General features: G+C 34.8%; 1 protein-coding gene across 1 annotated transcript in view; it reads left to right on the forward strand.

The window, feature by feature from the left end:
- EPHA5 (EPH receptor A5) overlaps positions 1 to 27421 on the forward strand; it is a 347186-nt gene that overhangs the window by 305041 nt on the left and 14724 nt on the right. Inside the window, 5 exon segments of the mRNA XM_021702245.1 lie at positions 1026 to 1151; positions 4048 to 4233; positions 17355 to 17416; positions 19073 to 19282; positions 22096 to 22245. Coding sequence (XP_021557920.1) covers positions 1026 to 1151; positions 4048 to 4233; positions 17355 to 17416; positions 19073 to 19282; positions 22096 to 22245 — 734 coding nt within the window.

The following is a 27421-nucleotide window of genomic DNA, read 5'->3' on the forward strand; positions in this document are numbered from 1 at the left end:
TTCCAGACCAATTCTAATTTCTTCCAGCACAGTCAGTAGAAATTTATTGTTAAATGACAACATCAGATGAAACAAATAAAATTTCTCAGTATTTTTTCTCCTTTTTCTAGCATTATAGCAGGAATTTCCATGAGCAGATCCTGTAGCAACAACCTTCGTTCAATGATTTGAAAAAGACTATCCTTTTTAAAAATACAGAAAATCAAGTTTTGATAACATGCTTTAAAAATTAGCCTAAATGAGTCTAATTAATGGTGTTTTAATATGTGCATTTTTTCATAAATAGTATAGTGTTAGTTGATTTGCTAAGTAAATAAAAATAATTTCTTTTTTGTCACTCTCCTGTTACCATAAAAGTCAAATAATTAAAGCCATAATTCATGTTGCAAAGCATTGGATCTATTTTCATAGGTCCTATCTTATTTAATGGTATTTATCCTTAAAAAAAAAATCTTGTGAAATTGGTAGTCATTAAATGTGATGAAACTGAGGCTCATAGAAACTTAGAGTCTTGGATAAAGCCATGTAGTAACAGGAGTAGAGTGAGAGGTAGAACTTATCTTTTTCTTTTGACTTCTGTGTCAGTCATACTGGACCAAAGCACCAGAAAAATTATTTTAAATTATTTTTTGCAAAACCAAAATTCATCTGTGATGGCATTTTAAGTGAAACAGAATAACAAAACAACAAATAACTCACTAGCATTTCATTGGCCAGTTTAGTAAACAAGCTTATCTTAGTTTGCCTCAGAGACTGACTCTGTGAACATTATTGTTGAAAGATATATCTATTCAAATATGTTGTCATATATGCATTTCTTTTACATGACAACAATCCAGATTTCTAAAATTATAAAAATGACATAGCTATATAAATGACTCCTATAACTCAGAAGAGGGGCTGTCCTTGCAACTTGGCCATTTCTAGTAATTAGGGATTTAAGCCATAGTTGCATGTTAATAATGTTTATGATTTCGTTCATCCATCACAAGCAGTTATATTTTAACGACTATTTATTTTTCCAGTTAAACTGCCAGGAGTAAGAACTTATATTGATCCACACACCTATGAGGATCCCAATCAAGCTGTCCATGAATTTGCCAAGGAGATAGAAGCTTCATGCATCACCATTGAAAGAGTTATTGGAGCAGGTACAACAGTGTGTTTAACTCAGACTTTTATTTATTTTTAATTTTTTATTTAAAATTTAGGTAGTCAATATACAGTGCAATATTTGTTTCTGGATTAGAACTCAGTGATCCATCACTTACATACAATGCCCAGTGCTCATCCTAACAAGTGCCCTCCTTAGTACTCATCTCCCATCTAGCTCATCCCCCACCCACCTCCCTCCATCAACCTTCAGTTTGCTTTCTATCGTTAAGAGTCTCTTACGGCGGGACACATGGATGGCTCAGTCAGTTAAGTGTCTGCCTTTGGCTCAGGTCATGATCTTGGAGTCCCAGGAAAGAGCTCTGCTTCAGACTCCCTGCTTAGCAGGGAGTCTGCTTCTCCCTCTGCCCCTCACCCTGCTCATGTTCTCTCTCTCTCTCTCTTACTCTGTCTCTCTCTCAAATAAATAAATAAAATGTTTTTAAAAAGACAGTCTCTTATGGCTTGTTTCCCTCTCTCCTTTTTTTTTCCCTTGTCCCCTTTCCCATATGTTCATCTGTTTTCTTTCTTAAATTCCACATATAAGTGAGACATATGGTATTTCTCTTTCTCTGACTGACTTATTTCACATAGTGTAATACATTCTAGCTCCATCCATGTCATTGCAAATGGCAAGATTCCATTTTTTTGATAGTTGAGTAATATTCCATTATATATTTGTGTGTATATATATATATATCCTTTACATCTTCTTTATCCATTCATCAGTCAGTGGACATTTGGGCTCTCTCCATAGTTTGGCTACTGTTGATAATGCCTCTATAAACATCAAAGTGCATGTATCCTTTTGAATCTGTTTGAATCTGTATTTTTTTTTTTTTTATCCTTTGGGTAAATACCTAGTATTACAATTGCTGGATTAGAGGGTAGTTCTATTTTTAACATTTTGAGGAACCGCCACTGTTCTTCAGAATGGCTGCACCAGTTTGCATTCCCACCAACAGTGCAATACAGTTCTCCTTTCTCTGCATCCTCATCATCACCTGTTATTTCTTCTGTTGTTAATTTTAGCCATCCTGAGAGGTGTGAGGTGGTATCTCATTGTGGTTTTGATTTGTATTTCCCTGATTATGAGTAATGTTGAGCATCTTTTCACATGTCTATTAGCCATTCTGGATGTCTTCTTTGGAAAAGTGTCTATTCATGTCTTCTGACCATTTCTTATCTGGGTTATTTGTTTGTTGGGTGTTGAGTTTGTTAAGTTCTTTGTAAATTTTGGGTACTAACCTTTTATCAGATATGTCATTTGAAAATATCTTCTCCCATTCCATAGGCTGCCTTTTAGTTTTGTTGTTTCTTTTGCTGTGCAGAAGCTTTTTAACTTGATGAAGTCCCAATAGCTCATTTTTGCCTTTATTTCCTTTGCCTGTGGTGACGTGTCTAGTAAGAACTTCTTCCTGCCAAAGTCAAAGAGGTTTCTGCCTGTGTTTTCCTCTAAGACTTTGATGGTTTCCTGTCTCACATGAAGATTTTTCATCCATTTTGAATTTATTTTTGTGTATAGTATCAGAAAGTGGTCCAGTTTCATTCTTCTTCATGTGACTGAGAAGTTTTCCCAACACCATTTGTTGAACAGACTATTTTTTTTCCATTGGATATTCTTCCCTGCTTTGTCAAAGATTGTTGACCCTAGAGTTGTGAGTCCATTTCTGGGTTTTCTATTCTGTTCCATTGATCTATGTGTCTGTTTTTGTGCAGGTACCATACTATCTTGATCACTACAGCTTTGTAAAATAGCTTGAAGTCCGGAAATGTGATGCCTCCAGTTTTGTTTTTCTTTTTCAGAATTGCTTTGGCTATTCTAGGTCTTCTGTGGTTCCATACAAATTTTAGGATTATTTGTTCTAGTTCTGTGAAATTTTTTTTTGGTATTGTGATAAGGATTGCAATAAATCTGCAGATTGCTTTGGGTAGTGTAGACATTTTAACAATATTTGTTCTTCCAATCCGTGAGCATGGAATGCTTTTCGATTTCTTTGTGTCCTCTTAACTTTCTTTCATAAGTGTTCTGTAGTTATTAGAATACAGATCTTTTACTTCTTTAGTTAGATTTGTTCCTAGGTATCTTATTGTTTTTGATGCAATTGCAAATGGGATTGATTCTTTGATTTCTTTTTCTGCTGCTTTGTTATTGGTGTATAGATATGCAATGGATTTCTGCACATTGATTTTATATCCTGCAACTTTGTTGAATTCATGTATGAGTTCTAGGAATTTTTTGGTGGAGTCTTTTGGGTTGTTTATAGAGTATCATGTCATCTGCAAATAATGGAAGTTTGACATCTTCCTTGCCTTTCTTTTTTGTTGTCTGATTGTTGAGGCTAAGACTTCCAGTACAGTGTTAAATAGTAATGGTGAGAGTGGACATCCATTTCCCCATTGAGGATATATTAGCTGTGGGTCTTTCGTATATGGCCTTATGATGTTGAGGTATGTTCCATCTATCCCTATTTTGTTGAGGGTTTGTATCAGGAAAGGATGCTATATTTTGTCCAATGCTTTTTCTGCATCTATCGACTGGATCATATAGTTCTTATCCTTTCTTTTATTAATGTGGTGTATCATGTTGATTGATTTGTGGATATTGAACCACCCCTGTAGAGTTTCAATCAGTTGCATTTAATTTCTTTCTAATGTTTTCATTAAGGTTTTTGTAGGTGAGAAGGATGAAGCTAAAAGCCCCCAGAGTGTTTTATGATCACGTATAGACGCTTTTTCCCCCAAACACCACTTATTCTCTTACTACTGATAGTGAAGCTTGGACTCGCCTTTTAATAATGTTTTGTCTAAACCTTAGTATTCTAGGAGGACTTTAGCATATTATTAGAGTAAGGATTGAAATGAGTTTGTGTGTTTTTCCATCTTTATGACAAGGTGAATTTGGTGAAGTTTGTAGTGGACGTTTGAAACTTCCAGGAAAAAGAGAATTACCTGTGGCAATCAAAACCCTGAAAGTAGGCTACACAGAAAAGCAACGCCGAGATTTCCTGGGTGAAGCAAGTATCATGGGGCAGTTTGATCATCCTAACATCATTCACTTAGAAGGTGTTGTGACCAAAAGTAAGTACAGTAGAAGTTATATGTGTGTATCATGAAAATCTGAGTGTCTTCTAATAGGTTATTATTAATTTCAGGATAAAAAGAAAAGTAGCCACAGTAATGTTATTAAAATTTTCTTTAATATTAATAATAATTGCCTTGTATTTTAGTAGATTCTTATCCAAGCTAATCTTTAATAGAAACTGATTTTCTATTTAGTGTTTCAAAACATATGTATTTACTCATTTACAATGAATTCACTGCCAGAGAAAATGTATCCAGATAAAAGAAGCAGTAAAGGTATCAACATTTTTTTTTCTTCTGGCTCTTTCACTTTTATCCTAATAAAATATTAACTTCAACGTTTTGACTGAGGCATTGAAGTTTAACATTTAATAGGATCACTATAATCATATGCGTCCTGCCACCTTTTAAACTGGTCTTTATAGACAGATGTATTTCTTTTAATCATTTTTTAATTGAGATATTTTAATAATTTTAGTGAAAGCAGTCACAGAAGCCTGGAAAAATTCCTTGAGATTAATTATTTTCTTAAAGAACATTTAATTTTTACTCAAAAATATCTGGATTTTCACATCTTTTTTAAATTTGTATTTATGTCTTATAAATGTGACTATGTGACGAGCTTCCCAACATAAAGAGTTCACATAATTTTTCAGTCATCCAATAAAGTATTTTTGGGTCACATGACTGAGGTCTTTATTTAAATTCATTTTTTCTTTGACATTTCTATGTATTCTCATTCCTTCCTTTGTCTTCATAATCTACTCACCATTTTCTAAATCATCTAAAAATTTAGCAAGGAACATTCTTTAGACTTGCTTTCAATCATCTGTTCACCTTCTAGTTGCTATTAATCAAATTTTAAATTATATATGCCAAATATGCATACCAGCAATATGTATTCAATAAATGCCATCAATCTACTAGGTCATTTCAAATGATTAGATATCCACTTATGCCACTTATTGACATAAGCAGATTGAATACCCACTTATTTAGCTTTTAAATATGGAAAACAAAATAGTAACAATAAAAACACAACTTTTTCACAATATAGACAAAAGAAGCAAGTCAAAATATTTGCCTGGTATATAACAAATTAATTCCCAAATCATGATTTATTCACAAGTCACAGATGAGAAGGTAGTTGCCCCTTAAAAGCCCTAAAACAGATCACAGCAAAAGTATCATGTTGTTGATTGGCTGAACTTTTGAATCAGCTTATATTGCTAGATTGTTTTTTCCCATCTTCCAAAGAGATACACATTTCCAGTAAGAATTCTCATAGAGGAATGTAGCATAGGAATAAAATAACCTGCAGACATGTTTTTTTTTTTCAAAACTTAGATGTGTTTATTCCTCCAGTTGCATACTTTATTACCCCATTGACAGTAACCCAAAGAGGGTATTGCTGGAACAAGGAGGACATCCTTAAGTGTTATCAGAACAAATAAGTTCCTAAAGAAAGGTGAGAGGCAGGGACAATAGAAAGAAAGATAGAGAACAAGGAAAAATATGTTTTTTTAGTAATGTAAGAAATTAAAATATTTTACAAAAATTATACCCAATAATGAAAGAGCAGGAATGTTTGAGATAAGAATATGATGTGAAAAAGTTGGTCACTGGTATAATAAAAAGAAATCAGAATTTGAACGTGACTACATTTCGTCTGAAAGGAAGGTCTTAAAAGGACATCAGTGATAACTTGTGGTGCTAGATACTGTAGGAACAAGAATTATAACAATAATTGATTACTGTTATTTCCTATGCAGTAATGAATACTATATAATATAAAACATAGTTCTTAATTATAGTCATGGTAATAATAGTAGGCAAATATTTGATACATTTAATTTCTTCATCTCATCCTTAATATGGTGTCCTCCAAAAAATTTAACTTCCTCAAATAAACTCTGACCATACTTCTTATTACCCAGGGTAAATGTGAAGCTCTGTAGGCAGCCAGTTTACCTTCGGTAATGAGTTCAGATGTAATGTTGAGAACAGTGCCAGATCACTATTATTATTATGGAAGACAGTATTGTAATTTTGGTTCTGTCATAAGCTATGTGACTTTGAACAAGTTAGTTAAACATTCAGAAATGTTGTTTCTTCGCCAGTCACATGGATTAAGAATAGATAGTGATGTTGGGAAGGGGACATGAATTTATACAGGTAAAGTTTAGAATGGACATGGCAAAGAATAGGTACTAAAACAATATATAGTTATTACTTTCCTGTTTTATCTCTTCCTGTGCTCTGAGCTCCTTCACATGCATTGTTTTTTAGTCCATTTTAACATGCTTGATATTTTGACCTACCTACATTTCCTCTTCCTCTGAAACTTACACCCTCCTATTCATTACCTTTTCAGTTCCTTCAAAACTCTGTTCAAATCACATCACATTCATGAAACAATCCCTCATCACTTCACCCTAAAATAATCCCTTCTTCTTTTGAACCCTGTGTCAAAGTACAGATTTTTGCAGTTGTCTGTAATGATCTTTCCTTTGGCCAAAACTCTTATTCAAATCTTTCATTTAATTTTGTCCCTTTTGCATATATTTTTAACTCCTTAGCTAAAAAAAAAAAAAAAGTCTGCTCCTTGAAGACAAAGGCAGTGTCCTAAATATTTATGTAAGCCTATTATACCTAAAGTTAACCCAAACTGCATGGTCAGTTAAACATTTTGAGCCTCAATATCACCAAAAAAGGAGGAAATCATACCTAACTTGTAAGATGGTTGTGCAGATTAAATTAAGATATATTTGTGTATATGTGTGTATGTGTGAATAAAACTGCAGGTAATTAAAGTAGTGAATAAATATTTATTTTAATCTAAGTGAATGCATCAGATACTAGTGGACAACACCCCAGAATTATTACAATGAATATTCACTGACTTTTATCAACTCCTGATTTATTATGGAACTTGTTTAATGTGAATAGGTCCTGACTGAGACAAACTAAGACAACTGAATTTCTCATATTAAGTCAACTAAATTTGTCATATATTTTATATGCACTTGAAACCTTTATCAACAAGTGATCATATCTAAATTTTGTAAATTTTAGTCTAAAAAAACAGTACTGCAGTTGGGAATACAGATTTGAAATTTCCTATCACCTAATCAAATATTCTATTTGATGTTGCTGCCATGAAACTACACATATACATAAAGCAAATTGAAAATATTTAAAATATTTCTGTCCTATTTTTTGTTCTATGCAAACTCAAACTGCATTTCCCCTTAATAAATGTACCTCTTGATGTTCAGCCCAGGAAGTCTTCAGCTTGTTTTTAATTTACCATGTTGCAACTCACTTTATTTGTGTCCTTAATTTCATGCTCTCTGATCTGATGCTAATTTATTCAACAATTATTCTCAACCTGCAGCACACAGATAATGAGACATAAGGGCAACTAAATCTTGTGATATTTCTGATTGAAGCTGAGGTAGGGAGTCTGAAGTCATAATCCTATGGGTGGTGCCATTGTGAACCTTCATCTTTCTCGTATTACTGCCCTATGTGCCAGAAACATGGGCCCGAATTCAAATTCCTTCTGTGATGTGTTGTTAAACAGGGCATATCAGAAATAGTTATATATTCTAGAGAGACTTCATGACAAATGCTGTAAAAAACCCACAGGTCCTGGCTTAATTGACTCATTCGCAATGCAAGGTACTTTAATGTAATATATACAGTGCCAACTTTTACTATTTGAAGAGATTCAAAATTAAAGTAAAAATAGGAAAAATAATTTTCCCATTGCAGTATCTTCAGTTCTTTAAGATTTATCTTTCTCCACTTGTGGAAATTATTATCAAAACTGACTAAAGGAATACTTCTATTGAGTCTTAAAATGATTCATAGTGATATTTCTTAATCTAGGATCATGTACAAATAAATTTAGTTCTTTTGTAAAATTAATAAATTTAAGCAAAATGTTAGAAGAACATTAGAGGAATCTCTCCCTATTTCTTTTTATTTCTATGTCTGAGGAGATAGCACATTCAATGACAACTGATTGTTTAAATTGTCAGACAATTCTGACTTATTAAATAAATTTGCAATTACCTTTCAAATAGAGTATTTCATTCTATCTTATAAAGTCACTTCCATTTTACAGCCTCTTATTATATATTATCCAGGGATATTTCTGACAATCTTCAAACTAGCCTTCCCACTTTTGTCTTTTCTTACATTAGCCCATTCCATACACATTGTCCCAAGGTAGATTTTAATAAATCACTGCTTTCCTCTGATGCTTCATCACCAAACAAGCAAACAAATGAAGCAAAATATATGTACTTTGTTGCTTAACCCCATATAATTTTGGCTATAACCTCATATTTCACTATTTCCTTTCCAGAAAAACTCTATCAAGTTCTTGTTCTACCTCTTTGAAATACTTCATTCAGCCCTAGAATGTCCTCTCCACTTTCCTCAGCTCTACTAGACCTTCAAGATTAATTCAGATGTGGCTTTCTCCATGAGATCAGTGTCATTTATCTTCATTTTTCTTTCTATTCTCAGTGCCCGACTTGCATACAGGAACCACTAAATAATGTTGAATAGCTCAGTAAAAGAGCTATTCCTCGTTCTACATTTGAATTTAAGCCTCAAAGAGCAGAGGTTTTTCTTGTCTTGCTCACCTGTGTGTTCCTAGATCAGGGCTCAGCATGTGTAGCAATTCATATGTCTGTTGAATGAGTAAATTCTCAGCCAGAGACAATCCTATACACTCTAGTTGCATTTCTCTGCACTTTGTCTTGCTATGCATGATATCATAGTTATCCCTCTACACATTTTATCTTCCTTACTACAAAATGAGCTTCTTGAAACTGATATATGTTTATAACCCCCCATAGACTCCATCACAGGGCCAGACATTAGGTAATTTAAAAAAAAAGACATAAATGATATTAAATGGGTGAATGACTAAATACACTTATGTAAACATTTAAAACTAGTTAGAGTGATATATAGTTTATATTTTATTTTTAAAACCTTATTCTATGAAACCATGGATGTTTAGAAAAAAATAAAATTCATATGAAAGAAATTGCTTGAGAATCTTTTCACAAGATCTTGCATGTAACACTTATTACTGCTACTAATCATTAACATTACTTTAAGAATTTACTAAGCTTAATTCTCTTTATTATCTCCTTTAATCTGCACAATAATGCTATTGTTTAGACACTAGTATTTGTTCTTATTTTACAGATGGGAAAAATTAACTTTAAAGAGGTTAAATACCTTATCCAGTATCATAAAACTAGCATAGGATAATGCCACATTTTAAAACTTTTACATAACTTCCAAACCCAAGCTCTTAAAGAGTGTACATTACCAATCTCGTATTTCATCATTCAGTATACACTTGGCAAACATTTATTCATTCAAAGATATTAACTGATTACCTAATACATGCCTATCACTATTAATCAGGATACAGCAGAGATTAAACAGACTGAGTTCCTGCCTTTATGAAGTTTACTTTGGGTGGGGAGACAGAAACTAAGTGAATAAATATATTTATAATATATTAAATGAGAAAATAAAGCTAAGTGAGGAAATTAGGGATTACTTTTGTTGAGGGTTGGTGATTTCTATTTTATTTAGTGAAAAACCTCAGTAATAAGGCTTGAATAAAGTGAAGGTGTGGGCCTTACAGATATCTGGGGGCAGAATGTTATAGGAATAAGGACCAGCAAGTCTCAAATGGAACTTACATGTGATGTTCAAGAAATATCAAGGCCATTGTTGCTTCAGTGAAATGGAGAGGAGTCTGGAAAGAACTTAGCTTGGAGATGTAGTAGGAGGATAGAGGGTGCGCATTCTTTGGTCCCTGCAAAGACCATCTCTTAAGCTGAGCTTCGCAGCCTTTAGAACCAAGATGTGATGGAATCTGGTATCTGTGTTAACAAGATCAATCTGGCTGCCCTGTTAAGTATAGATAGTAAGAGCCAATGTTTAAGCAGGGAAACCCTGGGGAGGTTACTGACATTATTCATACCTCATTACGGATTAGATCAGGGTTCTGATCTAACAAGATGGAGAGTAGTAGTTGAATTCTTTAAACATTTTGAAGACAATCACAGAAAGGCTTCCTGTGATTTAGATATGGAGTGTGAGAAAAAGAGAGGAGTCAACAATAATTATGATTTGTCATCAATTCTTCAAAGAAAGGAATTGCCATTTATGGGGAAAAGTCTAGGAGGATCAGGACTGTGGTTGGTAATCAGTAGTTCAGTTTGGACAACTTACACTTGAGAGGCCTGTAAGCATGTAGTGACTGATTTACCTTTAGTCCTGAGATGTAACGAAAATGTTTTGAAGTATGAGTATGCTTGAATTTTACATTGTGCATTTCACATAAGGAAACAAACTCTATGAACCAGTGATAAACCACAATGGAAATAAATATAAGCTGAAGTAGAAATAAAAGCCAGCTCATTAATTCAGTACCTGATTTTCTTTATTAGGGCATAGAACGAGGTTTAAGAAATAATTATAGGGCGCCTGGGTGGCTCAGTTGGTTAAGCGATTGCCTTCGGCTCAGGTCATGATCCTGGAGTCCCGGGATCGAGTCCCACATCGGGCTCCCTGCTCAGCAGGGGATCTGCTTCTCCCTCTGCCCTCTTCCCTCTCGTGCTCTCTGTCTCTCACTCTCTCTCTCTCAAATAAATAAATAAAATCTTTAAAAAAAAAGAAATATGTATAAAATAATTATTAGCTATTTACAAGTGTTCTTCTGATAAAAGCTAAATCTTGCTCATCAAAAAAAAAAAAAGAACTATAGAAACAAAATTTCCTGGTTCATAGATTGATTATTAGTAAATTAAATGTTGTATTTTTTAGGTTAATTTCATTATTAGTAAAAGAAAGCTGTCAGATTTCTTAATTCTTGGATTCCCCACCTCCTCTGAAAAGTCCATAATTTCTGACTCCATAAGTAATCATCTACCTTCACTAATGTCAGAACAAATCAAATTCATTTCTAATTTGAGAAATGAGCATCTGATGAAAAAGTTTATCAGTGTAAACAATCTGAAATAAAAGGGGATATTATAGAATGTTTTGAGCTTCTACTTATAGAGACATTTGGTGTTTTCATGCTCCTGTTTCAGGTAAGGTATATAGACTTTTTACTTTATCATCTTTCCCCAAATTAAAATTATAAAATGTTATAAATGATTTTTCCCTAAGGTGTTAACCGACAACTAAGGACTATAATGGAATTAAAATATGAGTACCCTTCTAATTGTCCCATACTTTGTCCTTCCCTCCTTATTCCCTTAATAAGCATTATCTATCCCTGTTCTAAGCACAAGATTCCATTTTCTGGTTGACCATTAACCATTAATAATTGAACCATGATATATGAGTTATCTCAACTTTCCCTTGGGGTCAAAATAAAAGTAATTTCAAACAGCTGCAAGTGTTAGTATGCTAAATGGAATATAACCCAAATAGAATGACAGCGTGAAATAAAACGTAGATATGTAAGTATAAGTACAGGCTTACTTTTAATTATTTACAAGTCTTGTAAAATATTTCTAAGAGAAACCCAGTGACAATTATTCTCCAGTGAATTATGATGCTTCTAAATCAAATGCTCCCTGAGTGGAGCCTTAAGTGGTATCAAGTGTTTATTGATGAGCTAATGGTTTCAGAAAAGCATGCAGTATCAATGCAAATAAAATAAGAGGCCCAGATTTAGCTGCAACTTTTGTGATGTGGCCTAGTTTACTGTTTCTCAAAATTGTATGTGCCTTTGAGGATATTGCTAAAATGCAGAATTTGTTTCAATAGATCAGATTGAGCACTAAGATTATGCATTTCTAATATGCTCCCAGCAGATGATAGCTCTGCCAACTGTTGGGACAATGTTCTGAAAAGCAAGGGTTGGATCAACATTCCCCAAAGTTAGTTTCACCTAACTTTGAGATATCTTATGGAAAAGGATTGCTTCACCAGGGGTGGCGTATTCTCTCTCTTGGATTTGTTATGGACATTAGCACCAAAAAATCACAGAGTAAGGAAACAAACTCAGTATTTTTATTGTAGTAAAATAACCTCACATGTAATATATCTGTCCTTTTACATTTTCAAGTGTGCAGTATAATATTAATTATAACCACAATGTTGTAGAACTGATCTCCACAACTTTTTTGTCTTGCATAACTGAATCTTTATGCCCACTGAAGAGCAACTCTTCCTCTCTTCCTTCCCCAGCTGCTAACAATTACATTTCTACTTTCTGTTTCTATGGATTTTATTACTTTATATACCTCATCTTAATAGAATCCAAGGCTATTTCACTATAGAATACTTCAGAACACTCAGAACATATATAAGTAATAGTCATATGTAAGGTTATATTATTTACTGAGAGAAGCTAAATTCCTACCGGATCTGCCATTAATGGTTGGATAGTTTGTCATGCCGTAGTCATGAATACCAAGCTTGTATTAACACAAAAGAGTAAATAACTGTGAGATTTTAATATAAAATTTAAACTTTAAAATAAGTATTTTGAAATTATAGGTATCATAGTGTGGAGGAAAGGAAAACAGCTTTATAGTCAGACAGACACAAATTTGATTCCCAACTTTGGTTCTTATATATTTGCACTCACCAACCCAAGTCATATATTGGATCTTTTTAAGCCTCATTTTTCTTTCTCTGAAAAATGTCTTTTGTAATTCCACTATTATGGAATTTAATAAAATTAAAAATAACATTGTGCCTTGTAAAGAGTGAAAATCCAATAAATCAACAAACTGTAGCTCTTTTATGATTACCAAAACTGAATGATTAAAATATAAGGTTGGTGAGTTCCACAAATAATGTGTTTCTATTACTACTTAGACTCTGCCTGGGCTAGGTCTTTGGTAAATAATATAAAGTAATACAAAAACTCTACTCTGTGATTAGAATCATGTTTCAACATGCTTTATGAGCTCTTTTTATATAGATTTTTGGTAATATGCTTTCAAAATTATTGGCAAATCTATTCTTTGTCTGTACTTCGAGCTGGATAATGGAAAATGATTTATACAGGTTTATTGAATTTACATGGGTTAGAGTAAGCCACATTAATTACTGCTATGTCATTCTTGCAGGCTAGCAGGATCTGAGACAAAACATAAGCCAAACTAAATATAATTAGCATTAAAATGACTCAAGCATTAAAAATAATCGAAGGGGTCCTGAAATGTCTTATTCTTGTCAACAAAAGAAAATCATGCTTGTTTGCAAACATTCATTTTAATTGCCTTTCTCCCATTTTCTAAAATGTGAGAAGTATTTTAGTTCCCCTATCATACTTCTCAAATATTTTTTGTTATTGACATTACAACCTACACTGTCATAAATAATTAATCTGACTTTTAAAACTAGGTGATGAAATCTAAGAAATCTTACGGGACAAATGCCAGGTGCCCATTTCCCTAAAAAGTAATCATTTATTTTTTCTATCCAAATGTATATTATTCAATGTCAATAAGTCTTCTGATCAGTTCATTCTCTTTAGAGTATAAATTTTTTCTTCTAAGCTTAGTAATTTTGGGTTGAATTTAAGGAACAAACTCACCAAAGAAAAAAAAATGCTTTTACATGGGCATTCTATCCAGTTTCCACTCAGTAGACCTTGAATGAGCAGTACTAAATATTTACCTCGGACCCATAATGGTAAAAAAAAAAAAGGGAGAGCCCAACAAATTAAAGGGTAGATAAAATGAAGAAATTCTAGAAAAAGAGAGTAGGAGAAAACTGAAAGTTTTGTAAGTAGAGCTATAGGGAAGGTGCCGCAATCATAAAGGACTTGGGGTATAGTCGATAATGATGGACAAGAATCAGGTTTCAGTTTGATGGACAAGACATCTACCCATATAGTATGAGCTGAGGGATGCCAGTGAGGGAAAGCTAAGACTATATTCTCTGGATATCTCCTGGAAATCAATTCTTCCAATTCCAGTTATACTATGACAATTCTCCCAGTGGATTTCTGTAAGTGGGACTCAAAGTCAGAATAAAAGAGCTACCTAGGCTGATTCCAGAAAATGTAGGTCTCTTTTAGTTGGATCAGGGCTGATGTTTAGCAGGTAGGTACCCTTTGGCTCTATTAGCTGTAAATTTATTTTCACACTTTGTTGGTGTTTGATAAAAAGCTGGTGCCAGGATTACCCATGTGTCCCCTTTATAAGCCTACTCAGCTTCATCCCTGGTTACTTCTGAATTCCTGAAATCAGGCAAATGAAGTGGTGATATCTACTACAACAGGACATTCCAGGATACTCCAGCATTATGTGTGGTGTAACTTCCGATACATAGACACCTGTGCCAAAGCAGGTGTCAAATATTTGGGCTTTCATCCTTGGGGTGGAATATTAGCTGTGGACTTCAAAAAGAAAAGGGGCTTCAATGTTAATGAAAGTCTGAAATGGGCTCTTTGATGTGAGAATGGGACCAAAGGGTCCAAAGCAGAATTTTGTCTATTTTAAAATTTGTCTGAATTAAAATGGATGTAGTGATATAATTAAAATAAAGTTAAACTACAAGCATTTCTCCTTTCATGAGCTTAGGTTACAATTATACTAAAGAAAAAGAAACATTTATGATCTTTTCTTCTATTGTGCTGTGACTGGCATTTACAAATACATTATGAATTGTATTTTCTTTTTTTTTGATTTTACTATTGTGGGCCAGTCGGTTTTTTATTTTTAATTTTTTTAATTTTTTTTTTTTTTAAGATTTTATTTATTTGCGAGAGAGAGAATGAGAGACAGAGAGCATGAGAGGGAGGAGGGTCAGAGGGAGAAGCAGACTCCCTGCCGGGCAGGGAGCCCGATGCAGAACTCAATCCCGGGACTCCAGGATCATGACCTGAGCCGAAGGCAGTCGCTTAACCAACTGAGCCACCCAGGCACCTTTTTTTTTTTTTAAGTAGTTTTTTTTTTTTTTTTAAAGATTTTATTTATTTATTTAAGAGAGAATGAGATAGAGAGAGAGCATGAGAGGGGGGAGGGTCAGAGGGAGAAGCAGACTCCCCGCCGAGCAGGGAGCCCGATGCGGGACTCGATCCTGGGACTCCAGGATCATGACCTGAGCCGAAGGCAGTCGCTTAACCAACTGAGCCACCCAGGCACCCCGGGCCAGTCGGTTTTTTAAAAAAGTATTTCCCAACTCATCTCCTATCACTTCTGGATTGACAAAGTGAAAATCCGGGGCTCTAGCCATAGTTGAACTTGACGGGTTCTTTCATGACCAGATGCCTGGGCACATGCTGCCCCTCTTTCCTGGGATATCTGTCACCTTTTATTACATGAGTTAATACCCCTGCAACCTTCAAGGTTCAGATCAAATGACATCCCTACCTCCAGTGATCATTCTCTGCACCTGTGGTGTTTCACCTAATGTAGGCATCTACAAACATATGCCTAATGAATTATTTCAGACAAACTTCTAAAATTACTTTTATAAACACTTCAAACTTACTTTTTTATTGTTATGTTAATCCCCATACATTGTATCATTTGTTTTTGATATAGTGTTCCATGATTCATTGTTTGCATATAACACCCAGTGCTCCATGCAGAACGTGCCCTCTTTAATACCCATCACCAGGCTAACCCATCCCCCCACCCCCCTCCCCCCAGGACCCTCAGTTTGTTTCTCAGAGTCCATAGTCTCTCATGGTTCATCAGACAAACTTTTAAAATTACTTTTATAAACATTAAAAAGGAGGAGAGAAATGTGCCTGGCTTTGTAATATACTCATCACATCTATTAAAAGAATATTCCTTCTGAAGTATTTTTTAAAAAGATAATTATCTGAGTAAGAAATTAGATAGTCCTACCTTTTTATTTGAAATAGTAAGTTTCAAGTGATCTTGATCTTGAGATAAAAATCTTTCTTTCTTCCCAGTTATTACTTTTTTGCATGTAATTGTCTAACTTTTTATAGCTTTATTTGCACTTCTAGATAGTGTTATATGAATACATATGCAGGTTCGAATTCTATGACTTGAATTAATCACTTCTTTTTTTTTTTTTAAGATTGTATTTATTTATTTGACAGAGAGAGAATGAGAGAGAGCACATGAGAGGAGGGGGGGTCAGAGGGAGAAGCAGACTCCCCGCCGAGCAGAGAGCCCGATGCGGGACTCGATCCCGGGACTCCAGGATCATGACCTGAGCCGAAGGCAGTCGCTTAACCAACTGAGCCACCCAGGCGCCCCAGAATTAATCACTTCTTAAGAAAAATACAGATGTCCTTCTGGAGAATGCCATTACATTAATTATAATGCATTTCCTGATTGCATGAACATTGTTTCCCCTCCTAATACATAAAGTTTATAAACAAACCTATGAGATAGATTTTTCTGACATAAGGTCTCTTTTTACTTACCTCAAAATACTTTAAATTAATACAAATTTTGTGTAACATGGGATTCAAAGCCAGGCAGTGTGACTCTGGAGTCTGTCCAGCTAAGCACTAGCTTATATTTCTGCATCAGACATGAAAGGGGGAGGAAGCAATGATTGCAAGAGAAGTTTCCAGAGAGCAAGAGGAATTAGAACAGAGTTTTGAAGAATGAAAAAATTTGGATGTCTGTGACAGAGAAGGAAAAGGGAGGTAATCATGAAGAAAGGAGTTACAGGAATATAGAAAGAAAGTTAGTAAAATACAACATATTCATAAGTAGTGCAGTTCAGTGAGATAGGAGTTTTTGTCTAGAATTGTGAGAAAGATAATACGTTCACAGTGCTTTGCTGGATATTATTTGGTACATTATACCATTACCGCTATTAAAATAAGATGCATCCTTAAACTCATTTTGACATAAATTAATTTTAATATTGAAAATTATGTATTATTATATCTTAAATGTCAATGTTATTATTCTTCTGATACTTTCTTCTCACTGGCCCCACCCATTACAGTAAGATACCATCATGTCGTGAATTTACTTGCTACTAGAAAAGAACACTTTTTAAAAGAATATATGCAGTTTGGACAAAAATAAAACCTTCTAGTAAACATTTTCTAGATAAGTATGGAAAATCAAAAAGTTGCAGTTCATACCACTGTTTCTTTTCAGGCAAACCAGTGATGATAGTGACAGAGTACATGGAAAATGGATCTTTAGATACATTTTTAAAGGTAGGTTTGAAATACATTTAATTATTCAAAGTGTTGTTTGTATGTTGACTATGATGTTGAAGTTGAAATTGAGCCACTTTATTTATTTTTATTTATTTATTTTTTTTAAAGATTTTATTTATTTATTTGAGAGAGAGAGAATGAGAGAGAACACATGAGAGGGGATAGGGTCAGAGGGCAAAGCAGACTCCCTGCCGAGCAGGGAGCCCGATGCGGGACTCGATCCCGGGACTCCAGGATCATGACCTGAGTCGAAGGCAGTCGCTTAACCAACTGAGCCACCCAGGCGCCCGAAATTGAGCCACTTTAAAGCAGAACTTTTAAATCGATAGAAATATCTGGAGTCAGAATAGTTATACTTCAAAAAATAAAGTTTGGTTTATAAATTGTCCTTTTCAGAAACTTAAACAAATCTAAATCGTATGTCCCTACAGTTTTATTTAAGTGTTTGTTAATTTGCCTCCAAAAAAATGAAAGAAAGAGGGGATAAAGGAAGGGGGAAAAAAAAAAGAAAAGAAGGGCAGAAGGAAAGAAAAGGAAAGGGGGGCTTTTTTACAAGAACCTAACTTTCTCAGAGTATATAATATCAGGCAGAGCAAGGAAAAAATGTCTAAAAGGTCCATGCAAATCATCTGTGTTGATGAAGGGGTCAGATAGGCTCATAACCCATCTGAGAGTCAGCCACTCTTGTACAAGAGGAATGGTCATGTAGTAATAGACAATATCACTAATGCTGTCAGATCTTCTGGGTTGCAGGAAAAGATTCTTTTTATGTGCAAGTGTCCAAATTTTAATTGTTGGTAACTCCCTGTATTACTAAATAGCTTGTGCTAGACAATGTAACATATTTGCAGGTCTGATTAAACCCATAGCCTGTTACTTCTTCACATTTCATGTGGCGACTACTACTATTGATTAGGCGAGGTGATAAGACAATGGCCTTTCTGAGGATTATTCCAGGGGCCTGTGCATTGATGACAGCAGTCTACTGACAAGGCCAAGTTTTCTTCTAATCTCCAGCCTCTACCAGATTTTGTTACCAAATATCTTATACCCATCTTCAAGTTCTCTAGTCTCCTAAGGCCGTATCATTCCTGTATTTCAAAATAATCATTAGTTGGGTCTTATGCTGTGTGTGTCTGTGCTAAGACCAGTGCCCTTGACAAAGACAGCAAGCTGCCAAGAAACACTAACGTTGTCCTGGTCATTGCTCCGTCCTCTTCCTCCCATGTGCTCCTGAATAATCTCTTTTATCTCCTCCAGCCACTTCTTTTTTACCCCAATATGCCCATCCAGCTAGCTTATCTCAGAGCTCCTCAAAAAAGGTACAGTGTTCATCGAAGGCAAGCACTAGGTTGGAGAGATGAACATACTCCTCTGTTGAGTGAGAATAAAGGAGTTACAATGCTAGTTAGGGCAACTAACTGAGATTTTTGACAAGGGCTTTCAAAGCCTTGATCGGCTTTGACCAAGCAGAGGACTTGATCCATATTACAAAGTTAACGATATATTTCATAACTTTTTTCCATTCTCCCTCAGATACAAATTGCATATGAAGTTGGTGAGAGTATTAATTTGGGGCTTGAAGACAGATCCTTTCAAATTTCCCCCGGTGATTGTTGTTGCTGGATTAATATTTCTGTATCATTTTAATAGAAAAACGACGGGCAATTCACCGTGATTCAGCTTGTTGGCATGCTGAGAGGCATCGCTGCAGGAATGAAGTACCTTTCCGACATGGGCTACGTGCATAGAGACCTTGCTGCCAGAAACATCTTAATCAACAGTAACCTTGTGTGCAAAGTGTCTGACTTTGGACTTTCCAGGGTGCTGGAAGATGATCCTGAGGCAGCCTACACCACGAGGGTAAGATCTAACAGAATGCATTTCTGAAACACTAGATGAGAAACATTTAATTTTTGAAGATTTTTAAAGGAAATAGCTAAAAGTACATTCCTCTTACATAGGAAGACAGAGAGAAAGGGATGATGGGAAGGGAAGATAAAAAACCCAGATAATTCTACGTGTTGGATATCAGCAAATTTATATATTAAACAAATAAAGATTCACCGTATGGGGCACAATAACTCATTTTTTTTTTCCTACAGATACTGAAAACAAAAACTTTGAGTTCAAAGTGAATACAACAATATAAAAATTATTCAGAGTTTTAAATGTAAAAGAGAAAGTTAAAGATTCTCCTATATTAAAAGCAATTAATATTATATATATATGAATATATAAACATGTATAACATTATTGGGTAACTTAAACTCTCTGCGCTATAGTGTCTTCATTTGTAAAACAAATACAGAAATATGTAAACCTACCTTTTAAGGACTCATATGATAGGAAATAAAAGAACTATTCCTTCAAAAAGTTTTGATTTACTGGAGGTATTTTAATGCCTAATTACTTGCCTGACATGCTATATTAACTGTTAAGCCCACATCTATGGAAAATTGGTCACTAACTCATGTTGTCATAATTAGCATAAATCAACATCCTTTTCCAGCAAAATAATTGCTTCCTGAAACGATATGGTATGTATCCGACAATTCTTTCTGTGGAAAACTGTGGGTATTGGTACAGCAGAATTTTCTGAGCAGTCTATGTAGTGTACCTTTTGAGTGTGAATCCCTTATGAGACACTGTATTTGTTTAATTCTAAATCTTTTCAATGTCAAGATAATATGAAGTTAGATATCCTTAATGTTCCAACTCCTTGTGAAGCTAGAAATATTTATCACTGTATCTTTTTCACTGTAAGATTTGGTTTACTTTTGTTTCAATACAGAAGAACACTTCTGGCATCTCACATTCTTAAGATAGATATATTCACATTTGCTTATTTAATTCAATTTAAAAAAATGACTTCTACTCATGGTCTAACAAACTTTTCATAGATTATAAGGCTTTTTTGTTTTTGTTTTTTTTCAGTGTTGCTTTGTGACTCATGGATGTTTAGGGACTGTACTATACTAAAAATCAAGAGTAACTTATATAAGCAAACAAAGCCTTCTAATGGTTGGCTTAATAAGTCAATGGATTAATTGATGGGATATCCCTCTTCTTCTAGACCTAATTATCATTGTCATTATTTGCCTTAAATGAAACCTTAATTAAGAATTCTCTTGGGATTAAAGTTACACTTAATAAACTTAGCCTAAGCAAGAAGGACGTTATAGAAAAATCCATCCCCAGTATGATTGATTGAGGTCTTAGTTAAATGCATAAAATAGATTTGTCAAGGTCTGTGTCAATGTATCATGCTGGGGAGGGGGGAAAGAAAGGGGGGGGGGCAGAGTTCCCGAGACCTTCAAGACTTACTCCTCTGAAACGAGCCATGATAGCAGTTTGTGGGAAATCCTTATACTGAGAGATGAGAAGATAAGGGAACCTCAGATAATTGTGACGTCAGATATGGTGGTCAGAGGACCAGAAGAAAAATTCTAGGCTGAAGTTTGAAGTAATCAACAAACTACAATTTTAAGAAAAATAGTGATATTACGTTATAGATATCACAATGACACATAGCCATACCTAATGTTGTGAACTTACCTATGAATATTTAATTAACAAAACTATGTATCAGGAAAGTCTTCTTAAAGTGGCGTTGCCATATGTATAAGGGACAAATAATTTAAACATAGTTTGAATAGTTCAAATTAACCCCAGCTCACAGAGCAACTTCAAGCATTACATCAAACTTTTATTTCCTCATGTCTTGAAACTTTGGTTCATAAAGAGAAACTGAAGTCCCACTTCTTCTAATGTATGAATTATAAATTATACCCTCTCTGCAAAATGGGAAGGCATAGGCTAATCTTAATCTTTTTTACAAGAAAATATTCAAAGCCTATGCCTTTCCCCCTTAAACATATTTTTGCCTGTGGATGAAATGTTTGGTTTCCTGGGGTTGCCTGCAGGATATAAAAGTGTTTATTTTGTGAACTAAGAGGAAACCTACCAAACCAATTTTTTTTTTTACCACGCAAAAAACTCCAAACTTGATAATATCGTAAGTTTTTCCCCCGCAATCTAATTGCCATAATTTTTAATATGGTTAAATTAAATGAGAGACCTATCTCTTAAGTGAAAATAAAAACAGTCTGTAACAGAACAAACACAAAAATATGTTGGCAGAAAATAAGAGAAGTCAAGTCTAAAAGAAATTGCACAGTGACGGGGGAAAATATAACTATATCTGATTTTCACACTTGTCCTATTAACTGTTGAACCTCCCAGGGTTTCATTCAGCAATCAAGACTTCCCATTTATAACTCCTATGTTAAAGAAGGAAAAAAAAAAAAAAAAAAACGCCCTGGGAATTTGAGTCCTTTACTCTCTGTTAGAGAGTCATGAGTATACCTTATTGATTTGCTGGACTGCCCGCTTTCCCCTCTTCGAGCTGACATCCTGATACTATAATTGAGATGTGGGTCCTGTATGTGTCCCAGTAGTCAAACAGAATTTAAACCAGATTTTCTTCCGGACAGGCAATTAGTAGTCCGTCTACAAGTGCTTACGGGCTGAGATATGTGAAAAGGAGACTGCATGCTGTCAAAGAGATTCACTTAAAAATGCTACATCTCTTTCTAGATCTTTCCAGTGAGGCAGCAATATCCTGAGATTCATCTGAAGTATGTGGGAATTCTTTTATTCTTTTTCAATTTTAGGGAGGCAAAATTCCAATCAGATGGACTGCCCCAGAAGCTATAGCTTTCCGAAAGTTTACCTCTGCCAGTGATGTCTGGAGCTATGGAATCGTGATGTGGGAGGTTGTGTCTTATGGGGAGAGACCCTACTGGGAGATGACCAATCAAGACGTAAGTATGGAACTACTCTCCCTCAAGTTTGGAATGAAATGCTTTGTTCTCTCAGTCAGAACACAGAAAATTTTTTATTTCTCACAATGACAGTTGCCTAAAAAAGTGAAATACGTTGCTTACCCTCTGATCTGTTTGGTTGTTGAAATAGCCTTTATGCAGAAATTCAAAATAAGTTAGTACAAAGGAAAGGAAGTTACTATTACATAAAATGTCAGTCCCTTGCCAGACAGTGTTAGCTGTACTACAGTGACGGTTCACTCATTTTATGTCAGTACCATTTTCAAAGATGAAGAACGAGCCATCAGAGAATGAATACTGACAGCCAAGTTTTTATGATTTGCATTTGATAAAGGCAGCTAATACTCTAAACCGAAAGGATGATGATATTGATTTAATAGTGGATGCTCTTAGGGGATAAAAAGTAATAATCTACATTTCTTTAAATTAAAAAAAATGTATGAAGAATTGGATTGTCTCTTTAATTTAGGGAAAAACAGATTTGTTTTCTTATATAGAAAAATAATTCACACTTAGAATAATAGGATCCTAAAATTAAAGGAACTGTGAAAGAATCTTCTATTCAAGCTCAGAATGTTTATTATGTGATGCCTGACACATGGCTCTTTGGTCTTTGCTTTTGTAATTTTCCATTGTTAGTATTCAATACAGTCCTTCCCATTTTGGATCACATTGAAATTTGATATTTTCCCTTCAGGTAACAACAACAACTATGAAAGCAGCTAACATTTCTTGAACCCTAACTATGTGCCACATACTGTCTTAAGTGTTTTATCAATTACCTCATTACTTCTTTCTAAAACCGGTATATGGAGCAGTCTTAACAGCATACTGATTTAAAACATTTATTTTTTTCCTCCAATTATTTCTTTCATCCATGCTCTGTAAAATCTCCCACTCCTATGCCTTCAGGGGTTATTAGACAGATACTACAGCTCTTCAGCTGCATTTTGTTGAAACAACAGTCCCATGCCAGTAATTAAGATTCAATTTCAGATATAAAAATTCAAGTCCAGTCTAAATCAAAGTCAATGCCATATCCATTTCAAAGTGGTTCCCACAACTACAGAGCCAGCCTGACCCTCACTACCTAGACTGGGAAGGAAGAATGGTCACGTTTTTGCTCCTCTTCCTCCTCTGTCAAAGTTTGTATCTAGATTTTTCAGAGTTGTCCTTGATGGATATGTAGAAAAGAAAGGGCAAGATTGTTTTTATGTGAGTTTGCTGATGTCTCCTGTGAGTCAGATACCCGAACACTGGTTCTCTAGTGAGGTATGTGTCGGAACTCTTGAGCAGACCCCGGGGAAGGCCTTGCTTTGCGGTCACTAGAGGATGAGGATGCACTCAGAGTTCCCAGAGTTCCTCTCACTTGCCGCCTTCTCCCAACCTCACGGTCTCTCGCTGTATAGTACATGTGTATATTTCACCTGACGGAAACTCCTTCTGGTGGGTTGCTCTGCTGTTGTCCCTTCTTTTGGACTATTATTGCAGACTGCTCCAGTCAGCCTGCCTTCGTCAAATTTCTCTGGGTGAGAAACCAGGATCACACTTCAGCTTTTCCAAGAGTTATTTCACAGTGTTCTTCTCTGATAGCAACAGTAAATTTGGCTTAATGCATTCCCACTTCTCAACAAGCCTACAGCAAGGCAGCCAACCACACCTTTTTGTAGTTACCTCAAATTGCTACAATTGGTTTTCCTTGTGTCCCACTCACTTGGCTTTGGGAGGGGTTGCTGACTTATATTTCTCTAAATTTGGGAGAACATAGTATCTATTCTCTTTAACTTTATGATTTTAGGGCTAGGGCTATGGTAAAAAAAAAAAAGTATCACTGAACTCTTGTTATATATTTAACAGCTCATCAGAAAGATGCTATTATTATTCCTGTTTTGCAGTTAAGAAACGGAGCTTAGAGAATTTAAATGACTTAAGGTCACAAAAAATAATAAAAGTTACACCAGAAATTTCAACATGATTCTCTAAAATTTGTGTAACAAACTACCACACTGTCTCCGATTGAATCAATGTCTACTTCTTCCCTCTCATTTTCAACCAGTGATCCTAGGTCAGCCTTTTGAAAGAATAGAAAATATCCAACTCAATATATAATGATTACTCTGGATTTTTATAGTCTAAAGGAAGACCACACCTATTTGCTACTTACTATTCTCCAGATAGATGCCAAATACTACCTTGAACTACAGTGTACTTCACAGTTTGGCTTCTAACTTTTCTCAAGGCTTATGTTAATGCCATTCTGTCCTTTAATTTTTGTGGAAGTATTTTATTGTGCCACGCCAGCAAGTTTAGTTTCTTCACTCAAGGAAAATCTTTGTCCCTTATTTGCCTAGTTAACTTCTTCTCAAACTTATGATATTTTGACTTCTCATTCTGTCACTCAGAATTATTATTCCTTCCCAGCTATGTGTCTGATATGTGTCGCATCGTCATCTACATTATTGGCAATTGTACCTGATATAGTTGCAACTGTCACAAATAAAATTATAGACCACAGTAGAACATGATGTTAGGTGAATGCTTATGAGTGTTTCTGTTGATCTTGACTGGGCGTGCTCATGTTCCTGGGGTTGGCTGGTCTCTACTGACACACATTGGCTAATCCATGTGGCCTTCATATTCCTCTGGAGACCTGCAGACTAGCCTAGATGTGAACTCATCTGTCAAGTGAATGAAGGGCCAGAATGATCCCAATTGTACCTCATTCGGTAACATATCTGCTAAAATCACATTAGCCAATCCCATAATCAGGAAATTGATCCAATCACACGGCCCATAGTGAATGGGCAATATAAAGTTACATGAAGAAGGACATAGAAACAAGAAGGTACAAAGGATTTGGGACACATATATTTTTCTGATTTCAACCATTTGAGAGTCTTGATATTCCATCAGATAACTTTATTTCAAACTATTTAGAAAAATAAAAGGGAGTGCTGATATAAATTCTCAGGAAATTGTAACAATAAAACCTAGTATTTTGGCTTTGGCTGGGTTGTCCAAGAATCTAAATAAGGTTTACAGGAAATGATTATACAATTGCAGATCTTCCTAAAATGTCTGATTTTAATAAAATGTACAATAAAATCTATATATTTTCTCAGCAAGTTCACAATCTTTAGTGGGATTTAGTTTCTACATATAGCACTAAGTTTGATACCCTCAATTGCTATCCCAATTTGTATTCAAGAAACATGACAGATCTACTGTATTTGAAAATCATGATCACTGAATATTTCTTTGGAAACAAATTCTCAGGGAGCAAAATAGAAGTACTGATTTGGTGTTTTGAATGATATATCCCATAATCTCTACATTGCAGATACTATCTAATTCTAAAAAGGCTTTGCAACATGAAAATATGACATTACAAAACATGCAGAATATTCTAAATCTCTCAGAGGAGACCTTCCACTATGTCAAGGGGACAGAATGCTGCAGTCGGTTTCTTTTGATTTAGGATTGCTTCTGTCATCACAGAGAAAGAAAAAATAACAACACATAATAAAAATAAACTAGAATGACTAAGATAATTTTAATACCAGACCATAAACTCCAATTCAAGCCTAGGAAGCTAAGATAATATCCTGAAGTCAGTAGAAGCTTCTTTATTTGATAGCAAATATTTTAAATGTCAACATTTTTCTGAACTTAAAATCAAAACCAAAATAAGAAGAGATTTAATTGCATTGCATTTTTATATTTAGTGACCGTGTCTTTCTCTTGTATTTATTGGGAAATGTATGAATATGTAGAATATACTAAGCATGTAGATTACAAAATGTTTTAAAAAATCATTTATCTTTCTCAATCTTCTCATGTTAGAATTATTTTTGTTCTTTTTTTTTTTTTTTGACAGTCAGTTTTCTATTACTATTTCTGTTGGCCTAGATCTTACTCTAAGGCAGCAAGAACTTTTGAGCCAAAAGGATGTCAACCTACTTTGTACTGGGTGTGCTTCTCATCCTCTTTCTATTCTTTGTTGTAATTTCTGATGGGACAAAAAAGATATCTATATACATCTTTTATTGCTGGACTATTTCATGGTAAAAGAATATTTTATGATAGCACACGGCATGTTATAATTAATTAAAGTATGATGTTTATGCCACATAGACAAGAAAATGATACAAATATGTTGTCCCCCTCACCCCCCAAGGAGAGCCAGTTGTTAAATATTTACCAGTACATCACTGAGTATGTGATGCTCCCACACATTCTTCACTTGGAAGACCATGCCTTCACTGAGTGATATGCTGTGTGGGATTCAGTGTTTGTGGATCAAGCATTGTAAAGCTTGTAATGCTGGCTGAGGCTCTGTGAGCAGCAAAAGCAAACTGTACCCAGAATGAGTATATATATCTGAAAGGACAAAACCACTGACCCTGACATGAAAAAACTGCCCAGTAGAGTCAACTTGCCACAAGAGAATAGTGCCATATTGGGTACTCAGTATTGAAGTTTTATGTATTAAGAGAAGCAGCATTCTTAAAATTGTGTTCAGACTGCTAATTTACATGTCAGTGCCAAGAAAATGCATAGTTTAAAATAATATTCAGATCTAGGGACGCCTGGGTAGCTCAGTCTGTTAAGTGTCTCCCTTGGCTCAGGTCATGATCCCAGGGTCCTGGGATCGAGCCCCACATCGGGCTCCTTGCTCAGTGGGGAGCCTGCTTCTCCCTCTGCCTGCCACTCCCCCTGCTTGTGTTCTCTCCCTCTCTCTGTGTGACAAATAAATAAAAACTTTAAAAAAAATAATACTTCAGATGTAGCACATATGAACTCGTGCCAGATTGTCTGTAAGACTTCTGGTTGTCTTTTTCTTTTTTCTCTTTCTTCCCTTTGTCTATCTCAACCATCCACATTAACAAACGTAGTAGTAATAAGAAAGTCAATTGAGATTATGATTCATTTGGTTATACATTATAAACTGTATGATAAAATGAATAGCCTAAATTGCACTTTGATAGATTTCAAGCATTTCACAAACTACCAGAGTATGAATGCCATTCATTTCTCTCCCAAACTATGAAGGAAACAGTAGTTAAAAATGAAAAAAAAAATTAATGTGTCTAAATATAAAATCTGAAGCTATAATTTAAATATACTTGGAAGATAAATTCTAAAGATGAATTTA

Source organism: Neomonachus schauinslandi, chromosome 2, assembly GCF_002201575.2.
Source record: "Neomonachus schauinslandi chromosome 2, ASM220157v2, whole genome shotgun sequence".
NCBI classification, from domain to species: domain Eukaryota; kingdom Metazoa; phylum Chordata; class Mammalia; order Carnivora; family Phocidae; genus Neomonachus; species Neomonachus schauinslandi.